Source organism: Mastigoproctus giganteus, chromosome 8, assembly GCF_048544385.1.
Source record: "Mastigoproctus giganteus isolate SK-2022 chromosome 8, ASM4854438v1, whole genome shotgun sequence".
In the NCBI taxonomy this organism is placed as follows: Eukaryota; Metazoa; Arthropoda; class Arachnida; order Uropygi; family Thelyphonidae; genus Mastigoproctus; species Mastigoproctus giganteus.
The window spans coordinates 75,865,763-75,886,918 of NC_143582.1; the positions used below are offsets into that span (position 1 = coordinate 75,865,763).

Sequence of the window (21,156 nt, forward strand, 5' to 3'; positions counted from 1 at the left end):
TCCCAACCCCCGGTGGTCTAATTCCGTCATCCAATCAGGGATGCTACAGCAACAAATGTTTAAAAAACTCTAGCCACATATTTTTCTTGGTTTCATGGCTTTTGAACTAGGGATGAACACAAAAGAAGCAAGCAGAGAGATAAATCTTCGGTCCGAATTTTTTATTTTTATTTTTTATTATTTTTTTTATCCTTTTATTCTTCTCTCCCCACCTTCGTCCGAATTATAATCCTGCCCGCTCCCAATTACAAGGCCAGGCGCGTACGCAGCGTGTGGGAGGGGAAATCATGGAAATAAATTCCCCTCGATATTTAGATAAAATACCTCAAGAATTTTAATGAAATATTTTAATATAAAAAAAAATCATCCGAAAATAGCTTTTCAAATATCGTTCCACAATGCTCAACTATTATAATTTGAATAAGAGGACAGTGAATTAAAAAAGAAATCACTTATCTGAGTTCTGTTTCGTTTGAGAATCGACTTTGTAGCTCAGAAACAGCCAGTGGCAGATGAAAAGTTCGTTTTCGTTTTTACTGACTCTCACTGTATTAATGATGCATCAAGTTCATTGTGGAATAGAAATAACTGAGATTTAATTTGTGAGCATCTTAAGGAATATAATAAATGCCTCTAAAGTTTTGTAGTGTTTATGGTCTGGTCAAGACAGTAGGCGATAAAAATGTTATTCCGTGAAATTTCCTTGACGAAGTGCCCTGAAACATTTTTAGAATTTTTATACACCTCCATATCTAATGCTATAATCTTTCTCACACTTATAAATATTATTCGAATTGCAGGTCAATGAGTTGTAGTTGAAACACAAAACTGTCTTAATCAGGATCCCGAAATGGAAAATTCACGAAACGGAAAAATCAAGATAACAGAAAGAAGGCAGTTAAAACGTATACACATTCCAGAATACATACACACAGAAAGGGAGGTTGCTTACTTAAAGGAAATAATGCTTGATCATGTGCCCATTCGTAGAAACAAAAAGATTATCTCTGTATTTGTTAATTAATGGAATAAGTTGCCTCCCTAAGTGGCTGAGGCTGAAAGCTTGGAGAAATTCAAAGGTCAGCTGGATATGCACCTGCGATAGGAGGGAAGTGGGTAGTTTATTATTATTTTAATTAATTAATTAACCTATTTATGCGAATTGCTCAGCTATAAATCGTCCTTCGTCGTATTTTGTTAGAAGCATTGTGTCCATCGTTTCAGAACGTGCTTCAGTTGGTTAGGAGTAGGACAGGCTTTTTAGTTTTTGCTTCAGGATGCATGAACTTACTTTGTTTTCCTCTCCTAATTCTTTCTTCTTCTACTGTCTTTTCTCTTACTGTTCTTTTCTATTCCTTTGTTTGGTATTATCAGTATGCAGCAAGTGAATCCCTGACGGGTTACACATGCCGGAGATAGTAACCAACTAGTGGCAGTATACTCCAGCACGACCACCAGGTCAGTTTAAAATAAATCATCAAAACAAATGTTAATCGTATTTAGCAGTCTCGGGCTTTAAACCCGGTCCACTCAAAGAGCGAGTGCTACTGCATTCACGCTTCTGACCACTCGGCCACGTCACATTTCTAATTGTATTGTACGAGTATATACAATGGTGTGCAAAACTTAAGGACCATAGAAGAAGTCAGGTTTTCGCCTGTAGCTTCTCATAGGAGTGGCCTGGATATGGGAAAAGCATACCAAAGGAACCACGTGAGGTTCCTTTGGTATGCTTTTCCCATATCCAGGAAACAAAACGAAACAAAACGGTACAGAAGGACTTAATTCAAAAATGGCAACATAGCACTGGCTGCCATGATACAGATGCATCACTGCCAAAGATGGAACAAAGGGATGAGGTTTTCCTCAGTAGGAGATATGGCCACCCCTAATGTCGATGCAGGCTTTTCACCACCTGTCCATATTTATCAACAACATTGTCCCAATATTGATAAGTTCTTGCGGTAACATCATCCATCCTTCTGTCAGCGCCATCTTCAGCTGGTGAACATTTTCTGTGGGTGTGAACGTGCCGCTAGGCGTCTCTCCAGAGCGTCCCATATGTGTTTGATGGGATTTAGATCGAGGGGGGGAACGGGCAGGCCAATCCATACGAACAACGTCCTCACTTTCCAAAAGCATATCAACAGTTGCAGTGCGATGGGGTGTGGCGTTATCATCCATAAAGACGAACTTGGGGCCAATGGCACCTCGGAACAGACACACATGGGGAAGGATTATTTCAGTACAGTAGCGTGCACCGGTTACAGTACTGCCTTTCAGTATCTGAAGTTGTATACGTCTATCCAAGATAACGCCTCTCCCAGACGAGAACACCTCGACCGCCATATCGATCGCTTTCAGCGATGTTTGCGGGGTGATACCGTGTGTGAACCACTCGCCAGATTAGCTGACGTCCAGAATCGCTTTCGTCCTCCTTTCCTTACTTTGCTTATGCTCACCCCCAGCTTTTCTTGAGAGGAAGCCCCTCACTCACACTCTTCCTGTTCTTCCTCCCATACCGTGTTGTCCATCCTCTGTTCACTTACTATTTGCTGCTCACCCAAATCCATGGCTTGAACAGAGACAGCCCAAAAACGAGTACCTTAAAAATAGATAACCCGCCTCCTTGTGGCAAGGGACGGGAATCAGCTTGCAGCATCCAGCTGACTACTGCTGTTGGCTAAGAAGCCAGTTATAGTACGCAAACAACACAGTCACAAAACATACATGACTGGCTATGCAGAATTGCTTCAGCGCAGAGACATAAGGCGAATTACGAAGGCGTTTTCAGTGCTGCTGTAACAAGCGAAGCAAACAAACACATACGTGGGTGAATGTTATGATATGATATGAAGCCTTAAAATTTCATTACGTAGTGGCGAAAATATCGCTGCTTATATATAGCACAGAAAATAAAAATAAAAACGTTATTGTGGTAATCTACTTTACGTTAACTACAGTATGAAACTACGTTAACTATAGTATGAAAAAAATCCACAGTATATAGCGAAATATCGTTGCTATAAGCGCATAAAATAAAAACGTTAAACTACAGAATGAAAAAAAATTACTGTATACAGCGAAATATAGCTGTTATAAGCCCATGAAATTAAAAATGAAAACTTTAGAAACTACAGTATAAAAATCTATTTTTTTAAATTCTTTCTGAATTACTGAAAATATGGCAGATCTGTTCACCACACGCTGACTATTTGGGACGCTAAAGCTGGAGGATTATTGTAATTACAACACCTTTACGTTCTCTTAATAATTAAAACGATGGCAATTCTCGCATCTCGATGGCAATGCAAAGCAATAAAACCATGCAGTTCACTGATAATATAAGGCTATGTACTAAATCCATTTGAATTGAAATATTTACCAATTTACCAGGAAATTAAAGTTCAACAAATGACACTGCAGTTCAACTTGCAAAAACACTTATAGTAGTTATATAAAATTAGAGCAGCTTAAAAATAAGTTACGCATCACCGCAAAAGCACAAACGGTAATGAACAGCAGCGACCTCTCGCTATTAAGACTAATTTTATAAGTGCATATATGTTGATAATCAAATAGTAAAGGGTTATTGATCCAGCGCGCTTTTTTTTTTTTTGTTTCCTGATTTTTGACTGACAAACCAGGACAATAAAATTATTATTTTGATATCATTATATTAACGGATAAGGTACATAATTGTATATTCATATAAAATTTTTACATAACTAGTTTTATTAAAACATTATGAAATTGTCAACGTAAAATAAATAAACATTTTCGTTTAAACAAAAAATAAAGAAAAAATTAACAAATAACAAAAAATATATATATAAAATTTAACAAATAACAGAAAATAAATAAGAACGATATCTACTCGTACCAGTAAAGGTACGAGTTTGGATTGGTTAGCGCGAATCTCGCGGGGTGGAGGAACAAGACGTACTTTCGTTGCCATATTACATATTTCCTTGCACCATATAGCAGATAATACTGATGTAACGTTTCGCAGCAGTTGTCAACAAATATTACAAAACACTCGAGGATGACTTGGACGATGTCGGTGGTAAGGCGAACTTTCATTAGACTACGGTATTTCTATGAAAAAAAAATTTTCGACATTTCGGTTGGAATCAGTAATAGTAAATAGATATTTGTTATTACTGATATCTGAATTCACAGATTGTCTTTATATTTCTCCGAAAGTTTTATTTTCCTTTTTAAAAGTGCAAATTCCCACTTTTCTGACTACTTTTTAGTTTCAGCCTGATGAATCTTGCTTGCTTCGTAAAATATGTCTTATTTTTATGAATTTATTTTTTATATTTTTTTTAATGCGAAACCAGAATATTTGAGGGTCTGGAAGATCTTTTCTAAATGCCATCACACTTTTAGACATAACACTTCTATGCTTACGGTTAAACTATTTATAAATTACTATAGTTGTAAAAATTCTCTTTCTTTGCGCCCTCGTGGATAGCACAAAGGTTGTAACCACCGCTCTCTCCACTGGTGGAAAAGGCCTGAGTTCCAGTCCCGTCAATAACAGGAAAAATTAAATTTTTATGGGCTTTTTTCAAAACGTGGCTGAATTATTCGGCCTCAGACGAGGGTTGCATAGTTTTTCGTCCAGCAAACTGACCGAAGAATACACGCACAGTATATTGCAGTCACAGATGCAATATACATAACCTAACCTATCCCATAGTACAAACCAGAATTTTATTTGTTGTAATCATAGACATGATGGTATTAATTCAGACAAGTTTGTAATTCGGGACTAGTGGGGGGGGGGGTGAAGAGGCCTATTTGACCTGAGTCTCAAGCTTGAAAGGGATCTGAAAGTTTTTCAAATAGATTTTTTTCGATAATTAATGCATTTGTATAGATAAAAGGCTAAGCAAACATTGTAGAGGTTCAAAAGGTCTTGTCTGACTTTACCGAAGAAGATAGGTGATCAGTGCTCTCTAAGACGATGAAGAACAAATTTTAATTTTGTTCAGTATATTGATTTTATCCACTCATCTATGCTCAGACACTGTGAATAATCCTCCTTCATAAGTTTTTAAAGACATTTCCTGTCCAAATCGGAAGCAGATGGTTGACTTTTCGCATAAAAACAAAAATAATTTGCTGTTCTTCAAACTTTAATGGTTTTGGTGAATTTGTTTCCCCGTCACGTTTCTTATAAAAAAAAAAATGAACTCGTCTTTCAAATTTTATTAAGGGCACGTTGACTAAGGTTGATTAAACTTTTCAGTTGCTCTCTTTGTATATAAAATTGTTATATGGCTGGATGTTTATAGGTTCTAATTGTGAAGCCAGATATTTATTATTTATTGTGGCCTGCAATTAATGTCTGGATTCCTGCATTCCTTTGTTAAAGTTAAATTTTGCGGAATGTCTTAAACTCCTTAAGAACTCCAATTGATAGTGGTCAATTGTAGTCATCATGAAGTAGATAGTAGTCATCAAGCCTAATCCCAGTAAATTCAAAATATAAAACTATCATAGAAAAGCTGTTTAAGCATGGGTAATGCATTTCCATCATTTCTATTACCCGGGTAGTATGCATGCATCGTTTTGTTATATACTGTGCTGCCACTTTATTAGGTATACCTACCTAGCAGCGTGTTGAGGCTCCTTTAGTCTTCAAAACAGCCTGAATTCGTCTAGGCATGGATTGAACAAGATGCTGAAAACGTTGTGCAGGAATGGAGTACCATGCAGACATAAGTGTCACTCAGTTCCTTGAGATTCGACGGAGGCGTAGGCTTGCAGCGAACAGCCCTTTCCAGCTTAACCCAAAGATGTTCAATAGGATTGAGATCTAGGGACAGAGCGGGCCACTGCAGCAAAGAAAAGTTATTGTCATGTTCCTGGAACCATTCCATAGTGATTCGGCGGGCTTTGTGTACCGGCGCTTTATTCTGCTGGGAGTAACCATCTGACTGAGGATAAACTGTCAACATGAACCGATGCACTTGGTCAGCAACGATGTTTTTAGGTACGATGTGCATAGATTCAGACGTGAATCTATGGGTATCAATGGACCCAACGTGTGTCAAGAAAACATTCCCCACACCATAACACTGCCCCTACCACCTTGCACAGTAGTTGTCAGACATGACGAATCCATAGATTCATGTTGTTTTCGCCAAATTCTGACCCTTCCATCAACTTCGACTCGTCAGACGAAGCAACTGTTTTCCAATCCTCGATAGTCCAGTGCTGGTGTTGCTGGGGCCACAGGAGGTGGCCACAGCAACACTAGCACTGGACTCTCCTGTTCATTGATAACAAAGGTACGCGATGTGGCCGTCGGCTGTTGTAGCCCATTTGCGACAAAGTGCGACTAGTGGTCCGTTGCGATATTTTGTTCTGCGTACCAAGGTTGTATTCTGAGGTGTGTGCGACATTTTGGCCCGTCTGTTTGCTTACACAATTCTAGCCATCCTCCTCTGACCTCTCTCATCAACAAGCGATTTTCTTCCATAGGAGTGCCATTGAAAGGATGTTTTCTGTTCGTTGCACCATTCTCGATACACCCTTACAATAAAACTGTGGTGCTTGAAAAGTTCAGGAGAACTGCCGTTTTAGAGATGCTTTGTCCAGCACGTCTTGAACCTACTACCATGCCACGTTAGATCACACCTTTTCCCCATTCTTGCTACGGTTTGTACGCTTAACTGATACTAGAAAGGTTGTTCTGCTGTTTGTTGTGGTCATGTGACTTAAAATGGGATAAACCATTTGTGTGCACAGCAGGGGTGTACCTAATAAAGTGGCAGCACAGTGTATCTCATATTGTGAATACCTTCACACCGAGTTGCCTAGGTATTGCACTAATTCGAATAAGTTACGCTTCTCTGGTAGAGAAGACTACTGTTAGTATTCTCAGATAGGCACCACCACCCAGATGGCACCGTTTCGAAGCTGGTTGGCTTCATCATCGGTGGGTGGACAAGTACCCTGTTGCAAAAGTGCAATAGAGATGCTTGATGTCAAGCATCTCTCATATTGTGGAGTTATACTTCATAACTGGGGTGTCACTATTGCAAAAGGGTACCTGCCCACCCACTTATAATGAAGCCAAGCAGCTTCGAAACGGTGTCGTCTGGGTGGTGGTGCCCATCTGAGAATAAGTAACAGTAGTTTTCTCTACCAGAGAAGCGTTACTTATTCAAAGTAGTGCAATACCTAGGCAACTTGATATGAAGGTATTCACAATATAAGATATAATAAAACGATGAATGCATACCACCTGGGTAGTGGAAATGATGGATGGTCTCTAGTCAATTTGCCTGTTTTGACTAAAATACAAGTTTCCCGCGGGAAACTTGTATTTTAGAGAGGGGACCTTGCTTTTACTCCGAGCCACGGAGTAAAAAAAAAAAAAAGCCCATAAAGCGTCATTGACGGTTTTCAGACCTGGGCCTTTTTCATCCAATATGGTGAGGGCGGTGATTATAACCACTGTGCTGCTCGCGCGGACCAATTTCACAATATAGCAGTACGTTGGCTTAATATCATAATTATGAACGAAGTGGGGTTTATTTAAGTCAAACCAAAGACGAATTTATACTCCTCCACGGCCGCATAGGCCAGAGGAGTTTAAAATTAATAATTTTAGCAAGAATTCATGATGATTAATTAAGTTTAATTATTATTAGTTGTCGTAATTAATAGTTTAACAGTTTTTTAAAATACATTCTAAGTAATATCCATATGTAAATAGGTATCAAATAAAATAAAAAAATTGCGATCACAGCATTCTCCTTCCTTATGTTTAACTCCTTATGATACAATGGGATCTGAAATCTGAACTCATTTCTTTGCGTCAACCACACGAATTGCTGCAAGAAATTATCGCAACGACAATCTGCACGAGAGAGGTTAGACGACAATAAATAAATAAGTACATAAAAAAAAACAAACTCGTCCCCCCCCTCGGGGTGTGCATACCATTCAATACTTTCTCCGCACCATTGGGCAATCTGGGGTGTCATCGATGTAAACACAGTTAATAACCTGTTTCTTTCCGGTGTAGCTGGCCTAAGCTCACGTGACCAAACTTCAGGCTGCAGCGTTATTTCCATTACTGTACAGTCTTCCTTTTCTTTGAATTCATTAAATAGGATGATTAATATTACAACTTAACTTTTACCTCTAGCTTAAGCACATGAGCCTCCATGCGGAATAACTGTTTTTTAATTGTAGTTAAATCTTATGGGCCTGCATCTTCCGTAAGCTTAATTTTTTTAATATAAATCTTATTGATCTGTTAGTACATGTATTTTATTACCCTTCTGTATACTGTATTGTGATCTCGTCTGTTTCCACTTCAGTTGCTCCGAGTTGTAATTCTTGTACTTGCTGTTCCTCCTCCAGTTAATGTTCCGTTGTGTCCGTATTCGTTGTTGTTTGTAGTTGGCCGCTCACATCCTGCTTGATTTTTTCGAAGATTGTAGCAGCTATCAGGTTATTCTTGACGACAGTCCATCTCTGGTCTGCTATTCGTTGTTCTGTGACCTGAACAGTCGGGAGCCGTTCCAACCACATGGTGTGTAGTTTCTCTCTGTACATTTTCATGTTTGTCTCTAGCTTCGTTTTACTTCGTAGTATTGAGCAATATGGCCTTAGTTGCTAATGCTCCTAAAAACTAAATAACAACAATAACTTCATAGTGTGCTCGCATGACGATGAACGTATTCATATCGATGCTCCACTTCATGCGTTGCCTTCATCCCTCCTGGGTGGTCACTAGGGCAGTTTCACAAGAAGTACTTCCAGTTTGGGCTTAATGGTTGTTGTTGTTGTTGGATTTTAGGAGTATCAGCGACTAAGGCCATATTCCTCCGTGTATACTGTCTGTGATTTGCGTGTGTTCTGTGATCAATTTTGTTTTCCGGATGAAAAATACAAGTTTCCTGGAGAAAAAACCATGATACCATCGCCTGAGACCGATTAACTCAGCCACGTTGTGAAAAAGGCCCATTAAAATCCCTCACGTCATCGAAGGAACTTGAACTCGGGTCTGTTCCACCTGGTGTGAGGAGGGCGGCGATTCTATGAACTGTGCTACCCACGCGGGTGGGCTTGACGGTCTTGCCCTTCAGTTGTGGGAGGCATACAGGAGACAGCGCCACTTACTCCACTGTCATCTGCTGGAGACAGTCTCCGACTTTTCGAGCCGATCCCCATCCCTCTGATTTATCCTGCGCCACACTTGATGCAACATGTTCAATATTTCTACAACTTATCTTCATCCAGCTATGGATGTGGACTTGTTTAGCGTAGCCATCCAGTGGCGGTTGGTAGTTATGGGAGCGATACCAGATGGCGCTACTCTTTGCCTCACTCGTAACTTCGACCTCGGCGGTGTAGGTCCAATGAAGTGACTTTTTTCCGCAGTGGGATTCGAACTCGGGTCCATGATATTGGTGGTCGGCGTTGTAATTACTGTGCTAATCGCGCCCCTTGTTAATATTAAGTATGTTATTATTATTATCTATTATTATATTCCCTGATGGCGGAGTTTCCACAACGTGATGGGTACTGGTACCAAGTTCACAGGGTAGTTGTTATATCTGTCTATTACTGCTGTTACTGGATTAAACTTTCTGGAATTCCTTGTAGGTGTTCTCTGGGAGCCAAGGCCAATAACTTGAGACAGATTCTGGACATCCCTCTCCAGTAGCATCAACCGCCAACCTAATCGAAGCTCAATTGAACTGAAATTCACTTCCTTCATCCAAGTTCCATCGGGGTGATATCTGCAACTGAGTCTGCAGTCAAGACCAACCGGTACCTGATCCCACTCAAGGCTCCAAACCCAGACACTGGAGACACCAGCAGCTTTTCTGCCACAAGCCACATTGGCAATCAAACCAAACACTCTAGCCTGGTTTTCTTTTACTCTCCTCCCTGGCTGGGGGGGAGGAGATTGATTCCTGTCTCGTCCCCCTGCCACCCCCTTCTTTTTGCCTGGTGAGGCATGGGCCTGTCTCACTGAATTTCTGGGGTCTCCTTCTCTATCGTCCCCATACCTCTGTCTCCCCCCTACTACTCTGTCTAACCCCCAAACAACTTATCAATTAATAACGTCCAAATGTATAAATATAGTGCAACCCCCAAACAATTTATCAATTAATAACGTCCAAATGTATAAATATAGTGCAAGCGCATCAGAAATACATAGCTATATCTGAATAAATCAGAATATTAGTATGCGCTTGCACTATATTTATACATAGTCTAGACTCTCCCATAGCTTGAGGCTTATGCCCTAAATGCTTTAGAGTCTAACGTCCAAATTTAAACCATTCGTACATAAACCTCTCTTGGCCTTTTATATTCTATCGTTAACTCCCTTTTTTATTTATTTATTTTATTTATTTATTTTTTTTTTTTTTTTCACATAGGCCTTTGCCACTGAAATCTTTGGAAACTAGGTGGCAGGGCCTGCCAGAATACAAAAAATCTACTGGGTACCTGACCTGCCTCCCCGAGGCCAAGTGCGGTAATGGTAGGTCCAAACAGGGGCCCAACGGCTAAATGGTCAGAAGAACAACGGTACACAACACTACACATCCGTCCGCTCCCCACGCACTTTTTAAATCTCTGGCCTTCGCAGAGTTCTGTGCTACACAAACAGAGTACACAACGCGAAGATTGGGTAAACCCATGGTGTCGTCAGACAACTAACACACTTTGCACTTGTTCTCTGGGAGGCCTATTGCTGCTAGACCAGTGGTTTTCAACCTTTTTTTAATAATGGCACCTCTAAGTAATTTATTTAATTTGGCGGCACCCCTACTCAATTTTCTGCCTGTTATATCTTCTCTCTTTGTATATATATATAATTATAAAAATTACATTTCATAATGCAAATTATATATATATATATATACAGTATATAATTTTATTCTTTATATAGAGGTACTAAGTCAACATCAATTAGAGGTCACCACAAAATGAAAAAGATACCGTACACCTTTCTATAATGAAATAAACATATAAATTAAAAAATAATAATAAATTTAAGTAACTTAAGCCCAAATTACGTGGCACCCTGGAATGTTGTTGCGGCACCCCGGTTGAAACCACTGTGCTAGACTGTTGTGTAGGGTATTTGGCACCATGCCGGTGGTTGACAGGGTGATCGGGATAGTCATTACTTGTTGCATATGCCACATCTCTTTAACCAGTCGTAGATCTTTGTACTTCCTGATCTTTTCTTCGCAGTGTTGGGCACGGATATTTTACTCAGATAGGTAGCCTTTTCCTTCCTGTGGACGAAGGTAATATCCGGTCTGTTGTGCGGGATCGTCTTGTCTGTTATTATGGCGCGGTTCCAGTAGAGCTTGTTGGTTGAGGTCTCTAGTACAGCCTGTGGTACTTGTAATATAATACACCTCTTTTGATTAAATGGTATTTCCTCGCTAGTTTCTGATGTATTATCCTAGTGACCTGGTCGTGTCTATGAGTGTACTCCGTCTGGATGATCACACTGCGTCCTGCGGTGATATGCTGGATTGTTTCTCCAGCTAGGTGGCTTCGTCGACATGTATTATCTATCACTCCGGGTTCCTTAGTGATTATTTTCTATAGTTCCTTGTGTTCATGCTCGTCATCCACCTGGTCTTGGATGACGCCCATGAATCCTTATTATTAATTTTTGAGTAAGCAAATACCACATCTGTAAGAATAATTTTGCAGTTTATTGATCTCTAAAATAAAGTTAATCTCTTAGAAAGGGAATATCCATAACGTAGATCGGTGAAGAGGCTAGGTAGCTAAGATAAAGCATGTCCTGATTTTTTTTTTTTTTTTTTTTTTTGAGCTAAAGCAGCTGCTATGAGATCAGTGGACTGTGTCTGTATTCTATGATTCGCTGTAGGTTTGCCTGTTTTGATGTATAAAAAAACTCAGGGGAGGGACGCGACCCCACATAGTAATGAGATTGGAAAGTCTGGGAAGTAATCAGTAAATAAAAAAATAAAAAAATGGAATTCTCATCTGAGAAGAGCTGCACACCTTTGTTTTCTGGTTTGTTTCTGGATCAAAAGCACAAGATCTGATACAATGGAAAACTGAAATTACAAGAATCAAATGTGAGCCATTTCTTTTAATATTAAATTTTAATTGCGTGGGATCATTTCCTTTTTAAATTTGACCAGAAAACGAGGGTTCACCTTTTCTCTCTGGAGAATGTCTTTTAGTTTTAACTTCCGTCTTTTCGAAGCTCGCAGATAGCACAGTGGTTAGTTTCGATCCCTACTCTTCCACACTGCGCAAAAAAGACCCGGTTCGAACCCTTTAAAGCGAGAGGAACTTTATAGTGCTTTCGTTTCATGCGGGAGGCGGGGTTATCCAGTCGCGGGAAAGGATTTCGTGGTTTTCCCCAAAAATAGAACAAATAAACAAGTCTTTCAATCATTATTACCAAATTTTTGTAAGCCCTATAAAGAGATTATGCATTTGTTAAATATTTTTATTATGTATGCTGTTTGTTACTTCATCAGAATTAAAAGAACTGTTTATAAAAATTAATTTGTAGTATTAATTAGTATTAGAGGCAGAGGCCATAAAGATACAAGGAAGCCATGCTTTTGCTGTATCAGCAAAAAACAACAACATAGTTTTCCACCAGCAGAAGTTACCGATCTAGCTGCTAATTAAATATCACGGTCTGTCAATCTCAATCCGCCCAGGAAGAGAAGGCAGTTTATTCCAGATTAACAATACTCTTAAAAAAAAATGCAAATTTCCTGAGGTCCAGTCTTAGTTTCCCTAATAGTTTATATTTGTGCTCCATGGTTTTCTCTCCGATTTCATTGGAAAATTTTCAACGGTATTCAGTTTGCGCCTTTGTCCCTCACAGTGCTTTAAATACATCAATAAGATGTCCCCCCACCCCTGAGATTTTTAATTTGCAAACTCTCTTACCCCCACGTTCGTAGTCTCTCTTCATATGAACGTCCTCATCTATTCTCACCTGACAAGTAGCAGTCTCTGAATCCCTTCAAGAATCGAGTACAAATACCTCAGAAAAGGTGGAATTTTAGCAAATACTGTGGTAGAGCGAAGGAAGCTAGCCAATGTCACCCATTGCTGCCCTATTCTAAATAAATGAATATGTGTAATCTTGCTCTTGGGCAATGCCGTTTCATTTAGGAACCCTTTTTTTTTTTATATTTTTTTAAATTAAAGTCCCAGACGCGAAAAACATTAAAAACTGTAGTACTTAGCGTCGTGTACGCATAGGTTGAGACAGAAGATATTGTTAACATTAGACTTGAAGTTCTGTATGTAGTAATTTTCGGGAAATACGTGTGAAGGAAAGTCAGAGAATAGAAGAAGAGGGAATAAATGAGGATAAGAAAAATTAAGATCCATTAACCTAAGCTTCCTACATCCCGTACCGGTGGAAATGGGTTCCTGCCATTAGCTATTGAAAGTTTGTTGGTGAGTTTCTACAATATTGCGTTCTGATTTTTGCATACTTCTACAGTCTCAGTTGTGGCATATCTGTTCCCGTGAAATATAATATTCTCATTGTTGGCTTTTTTTTGTTCCACATTGGTCACAATTGACCAATACCTTAGACTAGGGTGACTAGATTTAAAAAAAAAGGAACGGAGCACATCTGCCAAATCAGGCAATGCCATACGTGTACGTAGTGTGTATGTGAATCGCGAACACATGATTGCCGCAAGTTGTTTTAAAAATGTACGTTTGTGTATCACAGATAGCTCTATACTGTGACTTACATTGCTGTTATGTGTTACTGATTCGTTTAAAAACTTTTAATCTTAAATATTTGTCATATAATACATCTTACTTACAAAACCAAATGTTACAGATATAAGTGTTTTATCCCAGTAGTGTCCATGATTACTTCCTGTTACGCAATCAACTTAATCAACATTTAATAAAACTGCAAAGAAGACCACTTAAGAAATGCGGACGTAATGTGAAATTTTTATGTAATTTCTAAATAAAATAGCCCTGTTAGAGGGAAAAAATGGAAAATTTGGCATCCCGTTTCATTTTTGGCAGGACAATGGTCATCCCACCATTTCCGGCATCGATATATGAGTGAACTCCATTGCTATCAATAAAAATGCTCCCACTGACGAATACACTGATGAATACAGTGTAATCATGCTTCTCCTGAGGTTGCGTTTGTTTCCCATGGTACATAATAAATAAATTTCTGATTATTCTCGATATCGCCAAGGCCAGATCACTGCAACTCTCTTGTAGGTTTAACATAATCACAGATTTTTTCATTTGCCTCAATGGAAGGCAATGTGGATATCACTGGTTATTCTGATAAACCGGTCAGGTAGTGCATTTCAATTATCATAATCAAGGAACAATTCATTATGATTTTAACATTTTTTTTAAAAACTTACCTTCTGGACATCGTAGAAAATCCGTTTCCTGAAAAAAAGATAACAATTAACATCATTTATTGTAGCTAATTAAAGAATAAAGAAAATAAAAATTAATAAAAAGAATAAAAAAGTAAAAAGATACAGTTAAAAAAACCAGAAAGAAATGGAACAAAAATAAAGTGCAAAAAAAAAAAAAAAAAAAAACAGCAGGTCTGCCTGCCGGGACAGTTCTTAATTATATGATATACAAGTTCCTCCATCATCAACAAAACAGTTCCTTTCTGCGAAGGAACTGAGCATTGGAAATGCAATGCATTTCTGTGTCTCCCTGGAAAGTTGAATAAAAGTTAAGATTGATGACAGAAGTAAATAAAGTGCATGTTATTTACAAAAAAAAAAAAAAAACCAGAAGCAAACAATAAAGATCGCAAAATCACCTCTCTCTCTCTCTCTCTCTCTCTCTCTCTCATTAAAATTTTTACCCAACAAGCGCTCATGGAAATCCAATTTGAAAACCTGTGCTCTAGGAAGACAAATTTCAAGCCCTTCGACATCCTTTCATGAATTCGAACTGCTTTCCTGGAAGACAGGGCTTCAATACCACCAGCAAATATTGCCATGAGCGAGTGCGCGCGCACGCACACACGCACGCATCGATCGTACATTTGTACACAATAAAAGAAATCGCATTTAATACCTTACACACAACGTATTACAGAGAGCGAAGTAGTAAATAATACTCCAAAAAACCCTATACCAACCTATTAATATATCAACGTTATTTTCTGTCTTCCTGATATACATGTATTCAGTATTACAGGCAACTTTACAGTGAAATATAGAATCGGTTCACATTTTGAGATCCAAGATATATCTGTGCTGTTTACATGGATTCAGTTGTATTATCTGAATACAAACACATTTAAATCATAGCAGAACCAGAATAAGGCATATTTTCCCTTGCCCCTACGATCTTTTTAAATATTTTTATATTCAAAAAGTGAATAATAAACATGAATGAGTTTTTTTTTTTTTTTTTTTTTCTTTTTTGATAAATGTTAGCCAGTAGTTATTTGCTAACTTGAGATATAGGACCCTGCTAAAAACGAACCGTCCATGTCCAGGCACCCAGCTCTCAAGGATGGAAAAATGAACATAGACCTTTCCACGTTTTGGGGAATGGGCGGCATTTTTTATTTTGCATTCAGATCCATTATTTGATTCTGAGGTCATATTTACCATTCGAAATGTGCTCCCTTGATGTTATTTAACCAGAAATGTGAGCAATGCCAATCACCTTAATGCTTTTCGTGTGTCTGATAATGTTACAAAAGAAGCGAATAGCTCTGCAAGGGTTAGTCAGAAGAATCGACTTGGTTATAACAGTGCAAAGCAAAGAATTTAACAATTAGAATGAAAGTATGCTCTCCCTTAGAAATTAGTATACATACTGCAAGGCAGGTATTTTTTTAATGTGTAGTGTTAATTGTTTTTTTGTGTACTGTATTTTCTGTGTATTTATACTGCTCTCCAAAAAGTATCTGGACATCTGTTTTCGCAGTCTATCGACTCTTCTCGGATAATTAAGTGACCCAGTCCGGTATATAAGGTAGGCGTACGAGCCACACAAGTTAGTTGTTTTAGTCATGGTGTGGAAAGCAGAGCTGACTGATTTTTCGACAGTTGGGTGTGTCATTGTTGGATGTCATATTTCTAGTTTGTGGACTCGCGTAATTGCTGACAGCCTACACCATCCAAAGTCGACCGTCGGTGATGTTATCATGAAATAAAAGTGTGACGGTATACTATTCAATGCACATTACACCAGCAATGCACATTATTTTATTTTATTTATGTATTATTTATTTATTAGTATTATTTTCATATTAGGGTTAACCTCATCCATCCATGCGTATTATGTCCACAAGTTGAGTGTGTTCCCTGATTGGTTTGCCTGTTTTTATGGAAAAATCCGAGTTTCTTGGAGAAAAAGCCGTGCTGTCCTCGCCTGAGACCGGTTAACTCGGCCACTGAGTCAAAAACGCCCACAAGAGTTCCTCGAGTCACTGACGAGATTCGAAATTGAGCCTTTTCCAAGCGGTGTAGGGAAGACGGTGATTATAACCATAGTGCTGACCGCGAGGGTATCTAACAACGAACTATGAAAGCTCACACCACGCCTTCTGAACTACATTGTTTGCATAATGTAGTTTGAAAATGTTTTGCATATTGCGCAGTATATATGTCTGTAAATTTCTGGACGAAAAACCCGAGTTTTAGCAAGAAAAAAATAAAAAAAAAACATGCTACCCTGCCTGAGACCAACTAACAAAGACCCCCCCCCCCCCCAAAAAAAAAAAAAAAAAATTCCTCACGGCATTCGAACTGTGGCCTTTTCATTCAGTTTGGAGAGGACGGTGGTCATACCAACTAGGTTACACACGAGGGCTTGGAAGATGTGGGGTATGGTTGGCGCTATCCTTCATGGTGTGGAGTAAGATCTTTGGTGGTTGAGCTGGAAACCATGAACTCTGGCACCCACCTTAATATTTTCGATGTTTCCATGCTCCCTGTGATGTAGCAGTTCTTTGGTACAGATCCATATTCCCTTCAATAGGATAACTGATTTGTTTCAATAGGAAATGTGAGTCAGCAATTCCAGCTTTTGGAATGGCGGATGCAGATTTCCAAATTGAACCTTATGGAACACCCCTGTGGAGGAACTTTAACTTTGTGGGCCAGACCAACACGTCCCATATCAGAAGCTGAAAACAGTTTAACTTTCGTTGGTGGAAAGCCTACCCAGGAGAGTACAGTGAGTCATATCGGCCAAAGAGAAGCCCAATACATTATTAAAGTAAGCAGCAGTGAGGTCAGTGTCAAACGTGTGTCCGGAATTTTTTCTGAAGGGGAATGTATATGTAGAATATACTGTATATTGATATACAGCTATAGTTACATGAAAATTTTAATTAAATATACTTAGAATTAAGTAGCAAACTTAGTTTTCTCAAGGCTACGTGCAGAATGAGGCTGTGCTCTTCGTGTACAATTAATTAAATGTACTTAAATTGTAAAATACTGATAATGACGACGAATAATTCGCATAATTATTAGTATTTTACAATAACTCTGGAGTGAAACAGAAACTGAATTTCTCATTGGCTATTTTTATGGCACGAACTTAATACAGATACTTGCATCTAACCAAAAAAAAAAAAAAAAAGAAAGAAAGAAAGAAAAAAAGAAAACCTGAAAAAAGTGCACTGATACTGAGCTTATGAATTTGATCTACCCATAATCATATAGTCAAAGCACTAAAAATATCACTGTGACTTGATAGATATTGTTAAGTGAGCTGATTCGACCAGTTAACAGCAATTGGTAACATGGGCACGAGGAAACACCTGTTGATACTGCCTTAAAAACTAATTGTGTCAATAAGGAGAGAAGAGCACAAACAGGAGAAGGTGTTAAAAGCTGCCAGGAAGTTTGCTGAAAACAGAGCAAAAACTGAAAGCAAAAACGTTCTATTTGAGTGTCACTTGCTGGAACTAAGCGCTCGCTCAACTAATTTAACGCGAGGAGATAAAAACAGAAACTGGCCGTTGCACTCTTCTAAGTGAGGAGCACCACATTAAGGGAGAAAGCAGGAGGACACAAAGCATTCTTTAATCTCATGATGGGAATTTATTTTTTGCTTTGGTTCAGAGATATCTTAATGGTCACATAAAGTCGTTTTACTTGGTTGTGAAAACCTCCAAAGAGTGCTGCAAAATCAATGGTTTTCGATTTTTCGTCACCTCTTTTACTTCCTCACAGTGCTCTAAAAATATTACTACTTGTTACCGTCTCACAGAAATATTTTTATGATAAGAATTTAATATTTTAGCGAAGGTAATTAATACCGTGTTAAGGGAAAAAACTTATTTTAATTATTATTATTATCATTTAAACGTTCAATTTTGCTGTTCATCCATATGAACAGTAAAACCAGCTAACGCAGCGATAACCGTTGTCTGAATCTATTACGTTGCCTACCGGTTTTGTAAGGCTTATTGGTGAAATTATCATTAATTTTCAGGAAGAGCGGCCGTTTACAGTATTAAATAATAATAAAACCAAAACATCAGTGCTTAGTTTAATCCGTAAATGAAAGTTCGGTGATCGTCTGGTGATTGCTGATGAGGTATGAAAATGAATGCAGTAGAGGGATGGTGGGTCAGATATTACTCTTAACGATACTCAGTTATTAATAATTCAACCCATCAATTTTAAGTGTTTCCTGTTCGCGAAAAAAATTTAGTGCTTGGTCACGTTTCATATGAAAAGTAGTCGTACGATTTTGTTAGATTTGTTTCCTCTCATGATTCTCCTTAAAAAAAAATAAATAAATAAAAAAAAAAAAAAGGAATAGAATAGAATAAGTCTTTAAGTTTTTATTTTTTAAACACAAGTCAATGTTTAACTGTTGTCGAAGGTCGCAGTTGCACTCCTTACACTTTTAATTACTATGCAACTTGGTGTTTGTAGCTGAACCTCAGAGGGTTATTGCATGAAAGCACAAACTTGAAAGCACATCTCGAATTTTTTCCATCCCTACAGCGTATAAATGAAAAAAAAAAAAAAAAAAAAACGAATTGTATCTTCATAACTATCCTAAAGGATGAGTATAAAACGAATTGTATATTCATCCTTTAGGATAACTATAAGGGATAAGCAAAAATTCATAGCATTGATATCCAGTTGCCAAAAAAGTAAAGATTGTGGTTTCTAATCCAGTGAGGTGCAAAAACTTTAAGCGATGCTCAAGTATGGTCAGGCCTGTGTTAAGATAGAGGTTTGGAAACGACCGCATTCAGGCGAAATTTCTCTGGGGAATGACATTTTCTTGTTTGCATCTCGTTGATTGAGTCTTGATACTGCCATGAGTGTGAAAATACATATTTTTATTCACACCAGAATTTGAAAGTTTCTAATAAATTGCAAGATTCATATAAAAAATGCAATACAGATTGCAATACAAAAAAAAAAAAAAAAGAAAAAAATAAATAAATAGGAAAAACCTTAAAAAAAAAAAAAACAACACGAAAAATACTTAAACAGAAATTATTCAATATACTATATTCAATACTATGCATACCTACTGTGTAAAAAAATAATTTTGGAATTCCAAATAATTTAATGCCACAAAATTGTGCCCAGCCCGTGGTCCTAGTGTGCTTGACATAATTCCTATGATAGCGTTTTAAAAATGTAACGCACTGAACTTTTCTTCTTTCTTTTTCTTTTGTTTTTGTTACACGAAGGAGCTGTTAGATAACAGAATAAAATATATATATATAATTCAAAACAACTGGCAACAAATGCAAACAGGAAGTACATAGGCAGTAAATAAAGCATTATTATGTGTGGGCTCTTTCATGTCAAGATATGAAACTTGAATATATTAAAACTGTAATGCTCTAGCGAGATAAAGAACTTCTAATGCCTCTCGACCCAATTTCTTTCTCTTGGGTAGACACAGTGGACGTCTCTTGGGTAGACACAGCCTATTTTTAAGGAGAAGCTGCGGAAGTTAATGACTGACTTTCAATTTGATATCGCTTTCAACAAACAGGACACGCTATATAAACAAGTGATAAGTAGATATAAATCATCATTTAATTAAAATAAGCCCTTTTAACGGACACATTAAATTGCACATTAAATGTTCGAGCAAGAACAAATAGCAGTGAGAAAGTGGTGGCCTATGGTGGGAAAAATCCAATTTTACAGAGAGTATATATATATATTTTTTTTCCCCTCCCCAGTAATAAACTTAATGCATATCGAATAAAGGTGAAGATAAATAAACTGTTTTAGTTTTATCCATTCACAAAGTTCAAGTCGGAATGGCTCCGAGTCTTTGCCTGGGGTCGCCAACTGCCCAACTTGTTTTGACAGCCTCATCCTAATTCTTATGTAAAAAAAAAAGGGAAAAAAATGCAAATGAGGTACAGTATACGAAATCGTTTGGTAGGAAAAAAGTTTTATTTTAGTTTCAAAATAAACGTTCGAAAAATAAGTTCCAAATAATATGTCAAATGACCATAAAAAAGCACACGCATCGTCATTTAGTTAGACTTACGATAAGTTTGATATTAACTCTCAGAATAGTTAAGCAATTAGTCATTGCACGATCAATTTAATTCAATCAAGTTTTCATCGTAGATCGAAGATAACTGCTAATTAATTTTAGCTTCGAATAACTATGCTCTGATGTCGCTACTGTAATCCGTACTTCGCTAGGTAATTAATTCCAAGCAACCCGAAACAGCATAATTCTCAAAATGCAGCCCATTTTAGGTTTGGCCAAATAATTTTATTTTGCCAACGAAAAATTCATGAATTCTTTTTTGGTGAGGAAAATTCTTTTTCCTCACCAAAAGTAGTGTTCAGTTAAATGTTAGTTGTCCTCTAGGTACTTCAGGCTATAGCTTGGTAATGTCTCATCTCTGATGGCCTTTCTCATCTTTTTGGGATGATCTGAGTGATTTCTATTGCTCTTTTCCTTGGTTCAGTTGCTGTGTTAAGTCTAACATTTGCTCAGATCATGTGAGTGAAACTATTCTTGTATGGATGAAACTCTTTATGCCTTATTCCCCCTAAAATCTCGTACTTTATATAAGTCTTTGTTTTCCAATAAATGTGCTAAGGCTGTTCAAGATAAGAACGCAGCATATCACAATTGGCTTGTATCCATCTCCAG

At 37.8% G+C, this 21,156-nt stretch overlaps 1 protein-coding gene across 1 annotated transcript in view; it reads right to left on the reverse strand.

Annotated features, from left to right (window-relative positions):
* LOC150081645 (uncharacterized) overlaps positions 1-21,156 on the reverse strand; it is a 981,095-nt gene that overhangs the window by 935,740 nt on the left and 24,199 nt on the right. The window contains exon 2 of the mRNA XM_090380575.1: positions 14,424-14,451. Within this exon, the coding sequence (XP_090236701.1) occupies positions 14,424-14,451 (28 nt within the window). The remainder of the gene's footprint in view (positions 1-14,423; positions 14,452-21,156) is intronic.